Source organism: Aquarana catesbeiana, linkage group LG03, assembly GCF_042186555.1.
Source record: "Aquarana catesbeiana isolate 2022-GZ linkage group LG03, ASM4218655v1, whole genome shotgun sequence".
NCBI classification, from domain to species: Eukaryota; Metazoa; Chordata; class Amphibia; order Anura; family Ranidae; genus Aquarana; species Aquarana catesbeiana.
In genome coordinates, this window is record NC_133326.1 from 497,373,498 (window position 1) to 497,391,332 (window position 17,835).

General features: G+C 38.1%; 1 protein-coding gene across 1 annotated transcript in view; it reads right to left on the reverse strand.

Moving 5' to 3' along the window:
• The window catches only part of CSF1R (colony stimulating factor 1 receptor), a 101,523-nt gene that overhangs the window by 13,898 nt on the left and 69,790 nt on the right, over window positions 1-17,835 (reverse strand). Inside the window, exons 10-15 of the mRNA XM_073621078.1 lie at window positions 17,709-17,815; window positions 15,273-15,399; window positions 13,076-13,180; window positions 10,276-10,386; window positions 5,549-5,705; window positions 889-968 (exon numbers count right to left, since the gene is read on the reverse strand). Of these exons, the coding sequence (XP_073477179.1) occupies window positions 889-968; window positions 5,549-5,705; window positions 10,276-10,386; window positions 13,076-13,180; window positions 15,273-15,399; window positions 17,709-17,815 (687 nt within the window). The remainder of the gene's footprint in view (window positions 1-888; window positions 969-5,548; window positions 5,706-10,275; window positions 10,387-13,075; window positions 13,181-15,272; window positions 15,400-17,708; window positions 17,816-17,835) is intronic.

Below are 17,835 nucleotides of genomic sequence, written 5' to 3' on the forward strand. Positions count from 1 at the left end.
TTGGTAACAAAAATCGCAATAAGCGTATATTGATTGGTTTGCTCAAAAGTTATAGCGTCTACAAAATAGGGGATAGATTTATGGCATTTTTATTACAAATTTTTTACTAGTAATGGCGGCGATCTGCGATTTTTATCGGGACTGTGACATTGCAGCGGACAGAGTGGACACTTTTGACACTTTTTTGGGATCACTGGCAGGAAAGGGGTTAACACTAGGGGGCGATCAAGGGGTTAAGTGTGTTCCCTCAGAGTGTTTATAACTGTGGGGGAATGAGACTGACTGGGGGAGGAGACCAATCGCTGTTCCTAAGTACTAGGAACAGACGTAGGTTTACATTCACAGATCTCCGTTCTGTCCTTCTCAGGAGCAATCACGGGTAGCTGGCGGCCATCATGGCCGCCTGCCACATGCATTGGCTCCTACGTTACACGTAGAGCGTCTGCCGCACAGCTACAGTGATTCGCACAGGGGTGCCATACTGCCAACGCCAAACGACATTTGACGGCGGGCGGTCGGCAAGTGGTAAAGGGTCTATATTGATAAAAAGCTCAGGACCCCCCCCCCCATTCCTCTCCCTATCCAAATGCAACATTAGAAAAATAACTCCGCATGAAATGCCAGGCCCAGGATGTTGCCATCTTGAGCTATAGAAAAGGCTGGGGAAGGGTAGTTTGCAGTACTTAGAGGGAACTTCCCTGATCGTGACATGCTTCCAAATGCTCCATTTGGAGTTGGCATAATACCTGCCAGGGAGTGCTAGTAATATTTTTATCCCTGTGGGAGTTCAACAGACACATGTATTGATCAGCCTCTGCTTTAGGTGATATATTTCCTTACAGGGTACCTTTACCATCTAAGCTTTATGTATTATGCCTTATAACATACCTTTTGTTGACTTGTTGTTGGAGGTCGCTGGTCTCATATCAACATAAGTGGACATGCCCTCATTCCCAAATCCACTGTCACTATAAATATACATAAATAAAAATAAAAGAGCTAAAAAACAACAAAAAATGTATATAGACAACAATTGAAACTGTTGCTTTGCACCAATATATTAAATAAATATTTACAATATAATACACATAAAGAATTCAAACATGGGACTTTCAAGGTACTCTCAAAGATCACGCTTAATGTCGTTTCATTTAGTTTCTGCTAGAGCCAGATTAATAAAATTCAAAATACTGCATAGGATTTATCTACTTCCGCAAATGGTATGCAAGATATACTCTTCCACCCCTCCACACTGTTGGAAGTTTCTCCAAGCGACACAGAGTTATTTTCTTATGTTTTGGGAATGCCCTGACATGCAATAATTCTGATTTGATATAATATATTTTATTTTAGCATTGACTACCATCTCAGTCACTTGCTTATTGGGTCTGGTGAAACCACTGGCCCCCACTCATACAGCCAGGACATTTTTACGTCTTCTTTTATTTTATGCTAGGAAAGTTATTGTATTAAAATGCAAATCTTCTACGGTTCCCACATTGGACTTTAGAAAGCTACGTATGAGTCTAGAGGCTGGAATGCCTAACATTTTTGACCACAAACATCTTAAGTCCATAACAAGATTATAGATAAAATCTTTATTTGAGGTGGAAAGATAAACTGTCTTTTTACAAACAGCTGGTAGGTGTACGGGATACGAAGAGACCAACTGCATCCATCTATGCCAGCTATCAATTTCAATGATCCTTTTCTATGAGTTGAACAGGTCATGGTGGAACTGAGTGTGACTGACTTTGCTGTGCTCACTATTGTTTTGTAGTGTTTTATTTCTTTTTCTATTCTTGTAAGTTCTTTTTTTTTTGTACTTCTAGGCCAGGAATATGCCCACATGGCTAGGTTTTGGATCTCAAGAAATTGGTTAAAAAAGAATTTATAAGAAAAACATAATTCAACTGGTCATTCCATTATTTCAGGAATAAATGCTCTAACACGTATTTTTTCACATTGTATAGACTTGCAACTTCAGAGGTTTGTTATATAATAACCATCTTATATAAAGGACAACCTTGACCCATTAAGAAAAGTGGAAGCTGTATGGACCTCTGGTTATTGATGGTTAACAATGGATGTACAGTAGCTACACTTGTTAGAATATTCTTCACCAGAAAAGTGATTAAATATCTTCAGCAAGACCATTTTATGCCAATGGGCCAACAGAATTTCATTTTAGTCTGTAGAATGCATTCTAATCAAAAACTTTTTAACTTTTTACAAAGGTTTTATCTTCATATTAAGGGGACAAAATGGGAACGAGGTTTACATTGAGTTTTACAAATCTTTATTTGGGGTTGTTTTTAAATCTGTGTACAATTATCTGGATCTCGGTGCAAGCTTTGAGCTCTATCATTGCTTTATAGATGATATTACCAGCATTTCGATTGATGATTCTTTCTCTATTGAGATTTGTTTCATAGAAACATAGAATAATACCAATTGAGGCCTCAAGTTTACAGCTATGAGTGGTATAACAAAGATTAACTTTTTAGATATCCTCCTTGCAGGAAAACCAGGTGAATTGATATCGATTAACACCCACTTCCTTTGGGGAATAAATGTCCCCTTTGGATAATTTAAAATACTAAGGCCCAAGAGCACTTATTTAGGCCTCCCTCTCTAAATCAATGTTGTTAATTTCGAGAGGGAAGCCTTTATCATACATGAAAGATTCATCAATAGAAAATATGCAGCGAGTCTCCCTAATGGGGCTTTGAATAAAACAAAAAATTATACACAAGATCAATGTTTATTTCTAAAGAATTGAGGGAATGGTAATGATAAAATACCGTTCCTTACAGCCTACAATTTCCATCATCAAGATATTAAAGCAAGCTTTTTGTATATACAAAATAAATACATTAATACCAAATGGTTTAAATGAGACTTTGGAGAGATTTCATTGAACTCTGTGTTATAGGGAGTTTAATAGAATGTATTTAATTTAAATACTCAGTTATTTAATGTATGGTTATTTTAGACATTACATTTAATTTGATTCTATGTTTATCCCTTTCACACTTCAGGGTCACATATATTGGGGAGAAAACCACGCTAATGCATCAGTTAAAAATTAATTGGTTAATCAATTAATAGTATTATAATCCAATAAGCAGCTGTTTAATGTGAGATATTTATATAAAATAAACATAGAAAGGAAAAGCCGCACTAGTATAGTCCAATTAATGAAAAATATTTGATTGTAGAAATAAACATCATGTTTCTAATGGCCAAAATGATGAAATAATAAACTAGATTCTTCTAGTATTGACACCACAGTGAGTTCATTAAATGAAGTGTGCCACCACCTTTAGAAAAACTCGCTTACCAGATAGCAAGCATAACCAGGCATGTAGTTTTAGCCCAGCCAAGGCCTTTGCTTGCACAGAAGATCGTGGAAATAAGCTCTGGATGGATGGCTGCATAAGTATATTCAAACACCGATAGCACCGCTCAATCCAGGACCATTAGTTTAGCAGCAAACTCAGCAGTAAACCAGATCTCGGAAGCAGGCAGGTTTCATTTTGGCTGTGGGCATCTGAAGTCCTTCATTTCCTGGACTTCTGTGCATGCGCAGTAATGCCTCAGTGAGACCGTCCTTCTTACTGACCGGGCTAAAGCCACATGCCTGGTTTTGTTGGCCATCTAGTAAGCGAGTTTATCTAAAGGTGGTGGCACACTTCATTGTATGAACTCACTGTGGTATCAATACTAGAATAATCTGGTTTATTATTTCATCATTTTGGCCATTAGAAACATGATGTTTATTTCTACAATCAAATATTTTACATTAATTGGACTATACTAGCGTGGCTTCTTCTCACATATACTGTATATTTGTAGTAATTTTAGCTGTGGCACAATGGAATGCTTTTTCAATGTATTGTACTTTTATACGTTTTGTCAGGTTTTATGACCCATTTCAGTTTTTTTACTTTTCCTCTAAATAAGTGTTTTTACTATGGCAATTCGGATGCCTATCTGATAATGTTTAAAAAAGAAAAAGAATTGCACTTGGTGCGTAAGTACGTGGAAAAATTATTAATGAAAATAAAAAACTTTGAAGAATATCCTGCAGCTGAACACTATAACCCCGATATGAGGGCACATAAATAGCAGTATAAAAATATGAGTGCAGCACTAGATAAGTACCACAAATAATAAAATTGTGTATAATAACAATTATAAAATTGTACAATTATATATAATAACAACAACAAGTGCAATTTGTGCCAATTAAAAGTCAATAAAAATGAGAATCAAGTGCAATTAAAACTGATAATCTAAAAGTCAATAAAAAATGAATCAAATAGACAGTGCACAGCCAGGACCTTCCTATGCTTCATATTGACCACATATAAGGAACGGCATACATGCGTTCCCCCATATTTTGTGGCCGATCCTTTCAATCCTTGATGCGTTGCTTGACAACAGGGACACTACCTGCCTCAGCTTCCTAATAAACTGTGTATGCTCTGATATAAGGATTCTACTATCACCAAGGAGGTGTGGCAGACACTTTTCTAGCCCCACTCCTGTACAATTCCATAATTTTATAATTGTTATTATACACAATTTTATTATTTGTGGTACTTATCTAGCGCTGCACTCATATTTTTATACTATCTGATAATGTTATTTGAGCTAACTAGATTAATTGTGATCCTCCTCATATGGCTGATTGTGGCTAAGTGGGGTGTGGAAAGTCAACGGTGTGGTTGTGTGGACCTTGCAATGTTTCTCTCTCTCTTAATCCCCAACCAGCTACTTACTAGGTAATGAGAACTATTCAATTTTTTCTGCTGGCCTGCAGAGTGGTGCTTTTGGGAATTAATTCTATGGAAAATATTTAATTTACTGTAATTCTATTAGTGCAGTGATTTCTTCTTCTTTTTTTTATTTGTCTTTATAAATGTAGTTTTTGTATTTTGTGAATGATTATGCAATTTGATATGGGATGTGCATTTTACTATATAGTTCTTACCATATATAAAAACAAAAGAAAATTATGAATTAATGACCAGGGGTTTTAGAATTCCTCATGTGAAAGGAGGATTTCCTGTGAACTTTAATTGTGCATTCGCAATATGTTGTTACTTCGAACGAGAGAGCGTGGATAGTGTTAAAATGTGTCAAATGGTTTTATTAAAGTTGGAGTATTATCTGCCCCTTTCTTCTGGAAATTGCATATTTGCTTCATTTCTTACATGAAATATCAACAAGTTTTCATTATATCACAGTTCAATCGTTTTAACCATTTGTATGCTGCTGTGATTGTGGGATACACTGATTGCTGATTGAGCTTGTATGGTTGCTTTGAAAAATGTAGGATTATCTTAATGGTAGTGCTCTCAGCTGTGTTGTGATTAAGAGCTTTCTAGCATTATACGCATCCACATATGTATCTCCTGGGTTGTAGTGCTGTGATGTTTTTATCTGGAATCATTTATTAAATAAAGCATTTGAGTTCTTGCTACAGTGTGTGCTCACCCACTATCCATATAAACCACTGAGACGCATTTTTAAAGATTACCTGGCTACATATTTTTGCTCCACTGACATATTTTTATAGTTGCCGGTGGAATCAGTCAGATAGGCTGTAAAAATATCATTCATTCCCTCTGCTTTTCGCCTCAAGAAGTTCAACAGGTCACCATGTGGGCAGTATTCTGTGATCACCAGAATCGGGCCTGGGACAAAGAAACAAACATAAAATGATAGCATTGCTTCAAATGTTATGCCAATGCGTGTTTGCAGATACAACAGATTAGTGTCAAATAAAAAAAGTAAGCAACCATCTAATCTAAAGATGTACAATGCTGCTGCATATAAAAAGTGTAAAACTGCAACATATATAGCAATATTCAAAATTGGCCATCTGCAAATTGGGGATTGTTGGCCCTTTAGGTTACATTAACACACACATTTTATACAGTCCGGAAAGCTCCACTAAGGAAACCCAGTCATTTTATTAGGCTACCAGGCATCCTCAGTGCATACAAAAATGTACCTGCAACATTATTTTATCAATGCAGCACAACTCAATGCAAATGATTCATATAAGTGCATTATGGTACACTAATAGCACAGGTGCTGTCCAGTATATGTGAGTTGGAGTGTCATTCCTTCTCAACACACATACTGTATATCAATGGGCTAGCTCCCAACTGTCCCTCATGTCCCTCAGAAGCAATGGACACTGGCAACAGGAACCATTCGCCAGCCCAGCATAATCCACAACCATCATATCTCAGTTTTGCAGCAAAGTAGTACAGAGAGCATGAAAAAACAAAGGGAACTTCAAGAAAAGGATTTTACTGTGAGTACAAAAATCCTATTTTCTTTCTCAAAAGCAGTCCAGCTGAGGGGTGGGCAACATATCAATGAAGGCTAACAGACCCAAAAAAAAACAAAAGAAAACTGGAGACTCCTTCAGATCAAAGAGCTGCCTGAAAGACCCAGCTCCCAAAGCTGGCATCAAATGAGGCCTGAATATCCACCTGGTAGAAGTTAGAAAAAAAGAACACAGAACCTAGTAGAATTCATCTTGACAGGAAGGGGTGCCACCCGATCTTTAAGTCTATACGTTTGGATGATGGTCTTCCTGATGCACCAAGAGATAGTGAAATGAGAAGCTGGGGTACTCTAATGGGGTCCATCTGAAATTACATAAGGAATCAGCCTTCCTGAAGAAAGCAGTGGCTGTTGGATAGATTTATACAGCTTGAAACACATCAACAATGCAGGAAATTTTCCTTTTGGTGAACTGGAGCCAGATAGAGGGACAAAAGAACAATGCCCTGGTTGAGGCGAAAGAAGAACTACCTTAAACAAGAAGGTGGCAGTATAACTGAAAGTAATGTTAACCATTCATTTTCTGTGTATTAAATCTTCAGGATCTGTGTAACAGGTAGCATAGCAGGGGTGTGCCCTTTGTCTAAGTACTTGTGCTAAACAGTGTCTCCTTTTCTTACCTTAAAAAGGTAAGATTTGTTTACTTTCCTACCTAGCTCCCTTATCTAAGCATCTTCCTACATGCTTAAAAGGGGTTGTAAAGGTTCATGTTTTTTCACCTTAATGCATCCTATGCATTAAGGTGAAAAAACACCTGTCCATGACCGCCCCCCAGCCCCCCTGTTTTACTTACCTGAACCCTCGAACTTGTCCCACGGGGATGCGCCGTCTCTCTGCTAGGGGGTTCTCGGCTGTTAATTGGATAGATTGATAGCAGTGCAGCCATTGGCTCCCGCTGCTGTCAATCAAATCCAATGACACGGCCGCCGGGGGGCGGGGCCGAGTCCAGCATTCTGCGTCTATGGATGCCGAATGCTGGACTTGGGAGCGCGCCCGCTATAGCTGGCAGCACTGATCAGTGTATTCTGATGCCAGGAAAAGCTGTCACAAAACAACTAATCTTTCGATGTTAATGGAGGAATTAGCTCTTAATTAATGTATTGCCAGCCTTATATAACAAAATCTGATAGCTCCGGCCTTTGGAAGTGTATATAGCCTGTGGTCAAAATTTTCCTTAATGCCGACTGCAGGTACTTGGTAGACAGCATCATAAAATATCAGCATACACTGCTTATGCTACAGGCTGTAAACATTGTAGAGGGACAAAACTGTCTAATCTGGCAAGTATGCATGCAGGAAGGGTGAGGATCAGCTATTTTATGGCAGAGCTGCTAGGCAGGCTGGGTAGGCGAACATTATATAAATGTGCACTTATCCTTTATTAGACAGCCCATGGTTTATATAGTGTATCTACTGCATTTGTAAACATAATCTAAGAGCCCAGTAGGAATGTGATTAATACTACCTCAGTAAATAGTCAAGTGCAGAATGTGTATAGCCTGTCAGTTTATTTTTCAGTTTATTTTGATTTACTGGGTTTGGCATCCCTGAACCTTTTTCACAATGTGAAAGGGCCATATATAAGCTGTGTCTTAGCACCAGGGGTTTATTATGAAAACAGAGTGTTGCCTCAGAGCCCGTAAGTCTGAGAGAACTCCAGCTCCGACTTCCTCTTTTTTTTGCATTCTGTCAAAATTGCCTGTCTGCAGCTCCAAGTGAAGAAAGAGCTCCCATTAATAATCAAGGACATTTTAATAATAAAAACCTCAAGCACCACAGTAATAAAAAAATGAGACTAAGACAGTGCTGGGCTACAAGTAAATATGAAACCTGAATCAGAAAAATAAAATTATAAGTGTAGAAGAGATAGCATGTCAGTGTACCATTAGTTAGCAAATCACAGCATTTTCAATCAGTCGGGTAATGTTGCAATCAGTCCATGCATTACAATTCTCATCACCCCTTGCACCAGTCCAGAGAGTTTGGACAACTAGCAATGTTGTTGTTAATCAGAAGGGTTGATGGACAGGGCAGGCCAGGACAGCAGTGATGGTGGCATGTCCAGCCTCTTCCTTCACATGAACTGCTAACACGAGGGGCTGCATCACTTTGCTCCACTAATGTTTAGCAGCAGTAGCTAAGCAGAAAGGGTCAGAACACTGAGGATAAGTCTTGTCATTCACAGAAAAAAAATGACTCTAGGATCTATAGTACTAAAAAGGAAAATGGAAGAATAATGCCACTCCGCAACTTAAAGTAGCAATAAACCCTAAATGTTTTTTTCTTTAGTTTAACGCATTAAGCATGATAAAATAAACATTCCCCATTAAACTATTAGTTAAAATGCTTACTCCAGCATTTTCATTTTCAGTGCTGCTGACTCCTGCTCTATCAGTGCTGCTTTCCTGAACTTCTGGTGTTCACAGGAAAGAGTTTACAGCGGACAGTGTAGTCTTCAGCCAGCCTGTTAGCTTGAAGGAAGGAGGAGCAGGGAAGTGCCTTGCTATGCTAGGCTATGGGGCTTTTGATGCACTCAGTGTAGGGAGAAACAATGCTAGTCCCTGCATATAAGGTTGGCTCCATAGGATGCTTAAGGAGAAAAGGAGCAACCCTGAAACAGGAAACCTGGGACAGCAGTCATGGCACCGGCTTAAACTGGAACATAGGCAAGAATGCTGAACGTGCTTAAAAACCATAGGTTTAATATAATTTTAAAGATGCACTATCTTTGAAAAAGCCAAGTCAGAAGTGACCACAGCCTGTACTGCAGCCCGGAGTGCAGCGATTCGGTTTTTTCTAACTGACTTGCCAGGGTGCAACAAAACAGACCTGCACCCCAGAATTTTGCAGTGAAGCACTCACTTTGAATGGTTTTACATATAGTGTTTGCATCTCTACAGGGCTATTTTTGGATCTTATAGAAAATGGTATAATTACTGTGCCAACCTGAAGAGTGAGCAGCCAACACAACAATAAGACTAATTGTAAAGGAATATATAAAATAAATGTGTAGCGCTAAAAGTGTATTGATCGTGGCCACCTGGAACTAATACTAGACAGGTGGTTACGCAATCTAAAAACACAGTAATATATCACTGGTGTTCAATAGTATAAATATATGCAACAAAAAATTGTGAACATATAAATATAAGTGGTAACCAAGTAAACGATCCAAAATCACAAACTAGCGTATCATAAGTGTTGTGCACAACAAAGGAAAAAGAATTGTAAATAGACAAGTGATCAGATGTAAATCGCACACTGACATATCATTAGTGTCTTCACTAGATAGAACGTGTGGTTCAATATTACAACATAAGTGAATAATGTACAGGTGAGTATATCATGTACACAAACAGATATACTATGCAAACATACATTGAAGTATGGTATTAGTAGTAAAAAACAGTGATATCTATAAATAAGTAATGAAGGTAAAAAGAAAAGAACAAAGGCAGTCCACCACAAGAGAACGGAAACAAAATAAGTCCATGTAATTTATAACACTACGATGAGCACTCAAAGTAGTCTCCAATGCGATGGCTATGCTTCATTCAGGTGTCTGATAATCACAGATTAATCAAAACCATCCAGCCGTAATAACAACACCCAGGGTTGTGCCTCCACCCTCTGGGGATGGGGGGATTCGGTACTCTTACCCCGAGTAGTGTATCCACACGCCAGCGGCGGTGAATCAAGTAAGCATGGATGTAGGTGCAGTAGGCATGAACTCCAGGGGAGAAGCACTCCAACTCCTTCTCTGGTGACCAGTAGGAATCAAGGGTACGTCTAATCACCAACCACACTTCTCCAGACAATGATCCAGGTATTTTTGGATCTTGCCTGGACATACATTTTAAAACAAAACACCAGCAACATTTATATATTTAAACCCAAAAATCTTACCTCCACATGTACAAGCACCCAGAAGATTAACAATGTTATGGTGGTTTCCCAAGTGACTGAGAATTTTCAGTTCTGACATCAAAGCCTCCTTTTCATCTGTATGTGCACTGGCTAAACAATATCAGACATGGGATCTTTTACTCACGACATATTCAACAAAATTGTTAACAAAACAAGATAAAAAAAAATCAAAAACAAGATAATAAAAAAGAAAAAAAATTCTGAACAAAACAGGATAAGCAACTCACTTTCTGAAGACTGAATTAGTAACACAATTGAGGTTGCAAGTTTTTTGCAAATTAATCTAAATAAGGCTTTATCTTATGATTTATTTTTTATTGCTGGATTTTTTTTTTCAATTTTGCATATTGTAGGGAAGAGATATAATTTATATAAGTTCTATTATTGCCTGTGTTCATGCTGGAAAGGTTGACCTCTACTTCCTATTTTAATTACCTATCTTAAACTATCATGTTAAGTTAGAAGATCTCCCTAAAGTGAGGGCTGCCATTGCTGATCTCTCCTTTTGGAATGCTCGTTCTATACCTGTTATGCTGTCTGAATCACTGATCCAGAACAAGTACAGAGAGGGATTCTGAAGATTTCTGGTACTTACAGTATGCTTGTTCCTGGGATGCATGTTGACTGAAAAGCAATGATGACAGAATGTGATGATTACACACTGAGGGGGTTATTTACGAAAGACAAATCCACTTTGCACTACAAGTGCAAACTACAAGTGCAAAGTGCACTTGAAATTGCACTTAAAGTGCACTTTGAAGTGCAGTCACTGTAGATCTGAGGGGAAGATCTGAAATGAGGGGAAGCTCTGCTGATTATATCATCCAATCATGTGCAAGCTAAAATGCTGTTTTTTATTTCCCTTGCATGTCCCCCTCGGATCTACAGTGACTGCACTTCCAAGTGCACTTTCAGTGCATTTTCAAGTGCAGTTTGCACTTGAAGTTTGCACTTGTAGTGCAAAGTGGATTTGCCTTTCGTAAATAACCCCCTGAGTCTCACCCTGTGCATAGATTTTCTAGCTTGCGACACAACAATTTAAGTACCAACAGACTGAGGACGATTGTCACTGGGGAAGATCATACCTTTAAGTACACATAGTAGCCATCACCACATGTTTTATTGGAAATATACACCATTTGCAGCATCTGCTCTTGCAATTTTGACATTTAAAGCAAATGGCTGTATCACTGATTGGCATGGCCAAACAGGAATGTATCGTAGTTTACAATATGGTAGCTTGTTACAAAGAGAATGTTCTTTAAACTCTAGTTAAAGCATTTAGAGGTTCAAGTAGAACTAAAGTAGAGTCCTGCCTGGTTTCTGGTTCAGTGAAGAGTTCAGATTCCTGCAGAGTAAGTCTAATCTAGCAGAGTCACTGGCCCTTATAAATAACTTTTAATATTCTTAGTAGTTTCAATGGTAAGATGAGAGCTTCAGAGCTGCCAACCCAGATAGCAAGTAATTGTGCTGCAAGTTTGAAAATGACTAAGCTATTACTAGACTTGCCAGGCTTCACAAGTTTGTTGCACAATTGCAGCAAGTTCGCATTGCATGACTCCAGATCAACTTTCTTTGCAAACGATCTGCAAGTCTACTGCAAGTTCTGGTTCAGTTATGTTGTGCAATAGTCATCCCGCCACAGGGGTCACTGTGGCTGCATTTTCATGCTTCAGACTTGCAGAGCTCTGGCTGTAGACTCACCACTGCAACTTTGCTCTTGCTGGAGACTTGCCATGCAAATTTTCTACAAATTGGAAAAGTGTCAACTAGAACTTGTGCTTCAAGTGCTCTGCAAGTGTACAACATGCCAGTGAAAATGTGCAGCAAGGTAACAGACTTACAGTTCAACACTGCCACAAATTTGTGGCAAGTTATCCTTGCTATCTGGGAAGGCAGGCCTTCCAACATCAATACCTGACCTCACAAATGCGCTTTTAGAAGAATAGTCAAACATTCCCATAGACACACTCCTAAACCTTGTGGACAGCCGTCCCAGAAGAGTTGAATCTGTTATAGCTGAAAAGGGTGGGGCAAATCAATATTGAACCCTAAGGACTAAGACTGGGATGCAATTAAAGTTCAAGTGCGTGTAAAGGCAGGCCTCCCAATACTTTTGGTAATATAGTGTAGATGTGTTTAATGTCTAACTCATTTTTTTTTACATTAGTGTAACTACTTTTTATAAACGTAACTCCATTACAGTAGGAGATATGCAATATGAATTAGAATTTAGAGTTTGGTTGTATGAAAGTTCAGCTTCAGGTAAAATAAAAAAACTGACTCACAGATGTGTATTTACTTAAGCTGTTCTGCAGACTGTTTATGACTTGACCAATGTTAGCCATTAAAATTCTCCTAAGCATGATTTTTATTTTGCATTTACAACCCCTTAACAAGTCTGATTCTCTTCTTCATCATAGAGGCATGTGTCCAGTATGTTATATGTCTGATGTAGAATTATCTCTGGGAAAGGTAAGAATTTTCAGCTTCTTTCCTTATATAAGCAAAACTTTTCATTTTCTGATTTCTCTACTTCTTGGTGAGGTTTGGGGGGAAAGAACACTTATGGGAGTTAGGTTCATTGATTTATCCTACATAAGGAGAAGTGTACTGTATACAATTACATTTTACATCAAACACAAAGTTTGTTCTATGGAGTTACCCATACCAAGTTGCTGTTGCAGTACTTCAAAATTATTAATATAAATTATTTATACATTAATCTATCAGCTACTGTTACAGCACAGCTTTACCACACCAAGTATTGTATACTTACGTTTTAACATTTTCACAGCCACTGTGAGGGCAGAGTCATCTTTCCCCATTCCAAAGGCTGTCGCTTCCACAACTTTGCCAAATGCACCGGCTCCAAGGGTCTTTCCTATGCACGATTTACATATATTAAATTCCATCAACTTTGCAAGCTACACACTTCTCTTTTTTTTTTTACACAAACCACAAGAAAAGAGCAAGCAGAGCAAGATTTTGTGGAAGTACAACATTTTGCTGCTAAGTTAAAAAGAAAAGTGCAGGTGTGCCGATTTAGACAGTGCTGAAAATAGGTACACACAGTAGTAGAACTTCCTTCACAACAACGCCTACGATACTTAAGGAAATGGTGCCTATGAAATACAAGGCACACACAGAAAATATTGTTATTGTATTCCCTACAGTGCTCCTCTTGTGTGGAGACTGCCTTATTGGTTAAACTAGTATGAGCAAGTTGGAAAATGTTTATCCTGGAAACGATGTTGATATGCACCATTATGTCCTTCTGCTTGTGAGTGCATTTTGAGTAATTTTTCTATCCCATATATATTTATTGTAAACACACAAGGTTGCTGCTCCCCTGTTTTTTTGTTTTTCTCTGTTATATTCTGAACCTGATTCCAGCAGTGTTTTGCTCTGAAAGTCTTACAGGATTTTGCAGTCCGTCTACCCTAATAACACTTTGTTCAGTGTTATATTTTGCAATTCTGATAAAAAATAATCATTCCATATTTTTTGCCCTGTATGATTAAGACTCCTTTCACACTAGCCGACTCCAAAGTTGGCGAGATTTTCAGTGCAATTTTGGAGTCCAACTTTGATACGACTTTGAAGTGACTTTGATAAGACATTTATACTCTCTGGCATTGAAGTTGTGTCAAAGTCAGATCAAAGTAGCGCAGGAACCTTTTCTGAAGTTGCAGCGACTTTAGTAGTGTCAATTGGAACGGCTCTCAAAGAGATACATGACATTTCACATGTCCTGCGACTTGGGGGGTCTCACAAGTCGGATCCTAAGTCACACAAGTGTGAAAGGAGCCTTAAAGCGGAGTTCCACCCAAAAGTGGATACCTTGTTTTGAGAGGAACTTCCTGTCCCACTTCCTGCTTCCTCTTCTTGTCCGCCTAGGCGACTCCTAGTCTCGCCCTAGACGGCCCCTCCTTGCCAGTGATCTTCTGGGACACGTCACAGGACCCAGCTGTGAAGCCGTAAGCTGTCACGGCCAGTTGCCCACAGTTGCTATGACGGAGCCAAGGAGAGGAGAGGGAGAGGAGCGAGGCTCCGGGCGGCAGCATCGCTGGACCGTGGGACAGGTAAGTGCCTGTTTATTGAAAGTCAGCAGCTATGCTTTTGTAGCTGCTGACTTTTAATAAATGAAAAAAATGGGTGGAACTCCGCTTTAAGCATGTATGTACAGTAAACAAATGTATCATTTTCAGCTGAACTATTTCCTGTTCATACATATACCAGCAAAGGCAGCCATTGCCATTGCTTTGGAACCCTGGTGTTTAAGGAGCCTATTAGAGTTTGGCTGTAAATACTTTTATTTATGTTACCTATATATCACTTTATGCAACTTTTTTTCCAATGTTTTGTTTTTTTTGTGATTTCTTTCACTCGTATGCACTTTTAGAGTAGTACTGAACTTATGCTTTCATAATATGCGACTTTTTTCACTTTCAATTTTACATTTTTTTGTTTTTTGTGAGTTTTTTTCATCTTTATGCACTTTTAGAGTATTATTGGACTTATGCACTCTTATTGGATTCTTTTATCACATTGATTTTGTTAGTGTATTGATGTCACACCGAAGAATTGTCATTATTTTTATGTTTAATCACATTATTTATGATCTTTTCATGCGCTTTAGTTAGCGCCACATATCTTTTATAATCACATTGTTTTTTCTGTGTGGGAACACTTTTTTTCTGTTTGGTGGCTTCTTTGATCTCTTTATTTATAATTGCTTCAGCTCACTTTGGTTTTGTGCATTAGTTCCCTCCTGTTGGCCATGTATATTGCTTTGAGCATAAGATTCATAATAAAATGGTAAATATATGTATAACATATTATTGATGTTGCCTATAGGTATATAGATATAAACGGACCCCCCCCCCCCATGTTACTAAAATAGAAAAACACACACAGTTTAATTACTTTTCTTCTATTCCTATGCTAACAAGTATCTTTTATTTCATAATTACCAAATTGTAGATTTGCCCTTGGGAACTCCCACTTGTCATTGTATGGTAACTGTGTTGGGTCAATAAAAGTATATTGGTTGCCTTCAGACTCTTGAACAATCTGCCAGCGAACTTCGAATTTTGGTTTCTGTTGTGTGATGAAACATAAGAGAGTGATAGTAAAAACTGTACTGATGTTCAGTCTAAACAGACCAAAAAGTAAAATAATGATATACAAATTTCTAATTATTGTCAAAGGTCCGCAGCTAGGCTTTCATTTCTATCTCTAATAAATCCCCAAGACATGATCCTAGAGACAATCAAGCTTGTTTTTTACAGAATTCATATATCATATATTTATTATATATATCATATATTTATTTTTCACTAATTTTCCAGAACACAAAATAAGAAAATTTTCTTGTATAGTAAATAAAAACCTATTATTAAAATTCATACTCTATTTACACTCAAGTAAGACACCTCTATGTTGCCATTAATAAAAAAATAAATAGTTCCATTGCTCAGTCTCTCCGATTAAGCATATAAAATTATTCTATTTTATATTGTATCTTCTATGCGCTGAAAAAATAAAGCATGGAGTCTTATTAGTTACTGTGTGCAGGTTTGTAAGGTTTTTAACAAATATGCTCAACAGCAATATATATATATATATATTTTTTAACATTTTGTTTGTAAACCATGTGAATTGCTCTTCATAACATATAGGTACCGTAATTAATATAGGTAATCAATAAATTAAAGATGTGAGTCAATACAAGTGATCTATTCTACAATACAATAATGTCTTAAAGCGTTTGTTAACCCCCCCAATTTTTTTTTGATTCTGGTCCCTTAAAGCAGATTACAGCACAGCTCTTGTGCTATGTAATCTGCCCTCCTCTAAACTGTTAAAAAAAAAAAAACCCTAAACCTACCACTTCCTGTATGCCCTCTCTAATCAGACCACGATAATCAGGGTAGCTCCACCCTGATGGACCTGTTTATTTGACAATAACGTTGTCATTACTTAAAGTAGAACTATTTTCCGCATCCAATTCGCATGACAGGACATTGTGACCGTTTCTCAAAGGAGCCGGTTCACACATTTCCGGAGCGGCTGAGAGCAAATTGCACAGGAGTCCTGTGCATCTTTGGCTCTATTTCAAGTCCAAATTCAGACAACAAATAAGGCCTGATTCATCCCTGAAATGGAGAACAGGGTATTACTGGACCCCTGCTGTGAGCCTCATCTGTTTTTAGTGTTAACTTAGCCTAATGCCGCGTACACACGACCGGACTTTCCGTCAGAATAGACTCTGACGATTTTTTCAACGGTGTTCAAACGGAGTTCCGCTGAAACGGACTTGCCTACACACGATCCCACCAAAGTCCGATAGTTTAGAATGCGATGACGTACGACGGGACTAGAAAAAGGAAGTTCAATAGCCAGTAGCCAATAGCTGCCCTTGCGCCGTTTTTGGTCCGTCAGAACAGCATACAGACGAGCGGTTTTCCCGAAAGGAACTGATTCCGTCAGAAAGATTTGAAACATGTTCTATTTCTAGGTCCGTCAGAATTTTTGAAATAAAAAGTCTGATGAAGCCCACACGATCGGAATGTCCGACGGAATGATAACGTCGGACCTTTTCTGCTGGAAAGTCGGTCATGTGCACGCGGCATTAGAGTGAATTGACAGGTACATTTGACCTGACTTGCATCTGACCCATTTCTAAGCACTATCAAACTGGTTCAAACTGCTTTTACATTGCCATAGATTTGTGTGGGTTGAGAAGCAGTTTTGATGTGATTAAAAATTCATCAACATTGGCATTTAAGAACACAGACAGTGCAGAAGTTTGAATTTAATTATTTTTCATATGTCTGTAGTTGCTCATATACCAAGCAGGAAAGACAGCGCTCATTTGAAAACGCTGCCTGTGTGGTTCATAGGCGTTTCACATTTTTAGTTTCTCTTCCTATTTTGCTAACCATTATTTAGATTTTTTATTCCCAAACTGTACTCCACAGAAAAGAGGTCTAGCTGAGATTTCTCAAGAGTTAGAACACTGTTTCCTGGCTGGTTTGTGAGCATGCATCGTTTGTCTTCACACTCTCCGCAACATGCTTTCTTTTGGACTTAGAAAATCAAAATTAGGGCTTCAGTGTTTTTTCAAAATTAAGCTTACTGTTTGCACCTCCTTCATATGCCAATGCTACTTTTTATTCTCAGTTTAGACCTGTGTTTGAGTAAAAAGTGGAAGCAGATTCTATTTCCCGCTGGCATTGCAAAAGTTGAACATTACCCAAGCAATTCAATGCTGAATCTAGCAATTCATGTTATTGTTTTAGAGAATAATTTTGAGTCAACGCTTCTGAAAATCTCCAGAGACATGCGTCTGAATGCTAAGTTTCACAATTTATCCCAGAAATGGCAGTATGGACATTACAACATACCTGCTGATACTTATAGAACAAAAAGACTGACAGCAGCAGAAGAGAAACTGCAACTGCGATCATTGCAATCAATAAGGGGTCGAAGAGCTGGTGCTTTGGACTTATCACTAAGGAAAACAGAAGAATT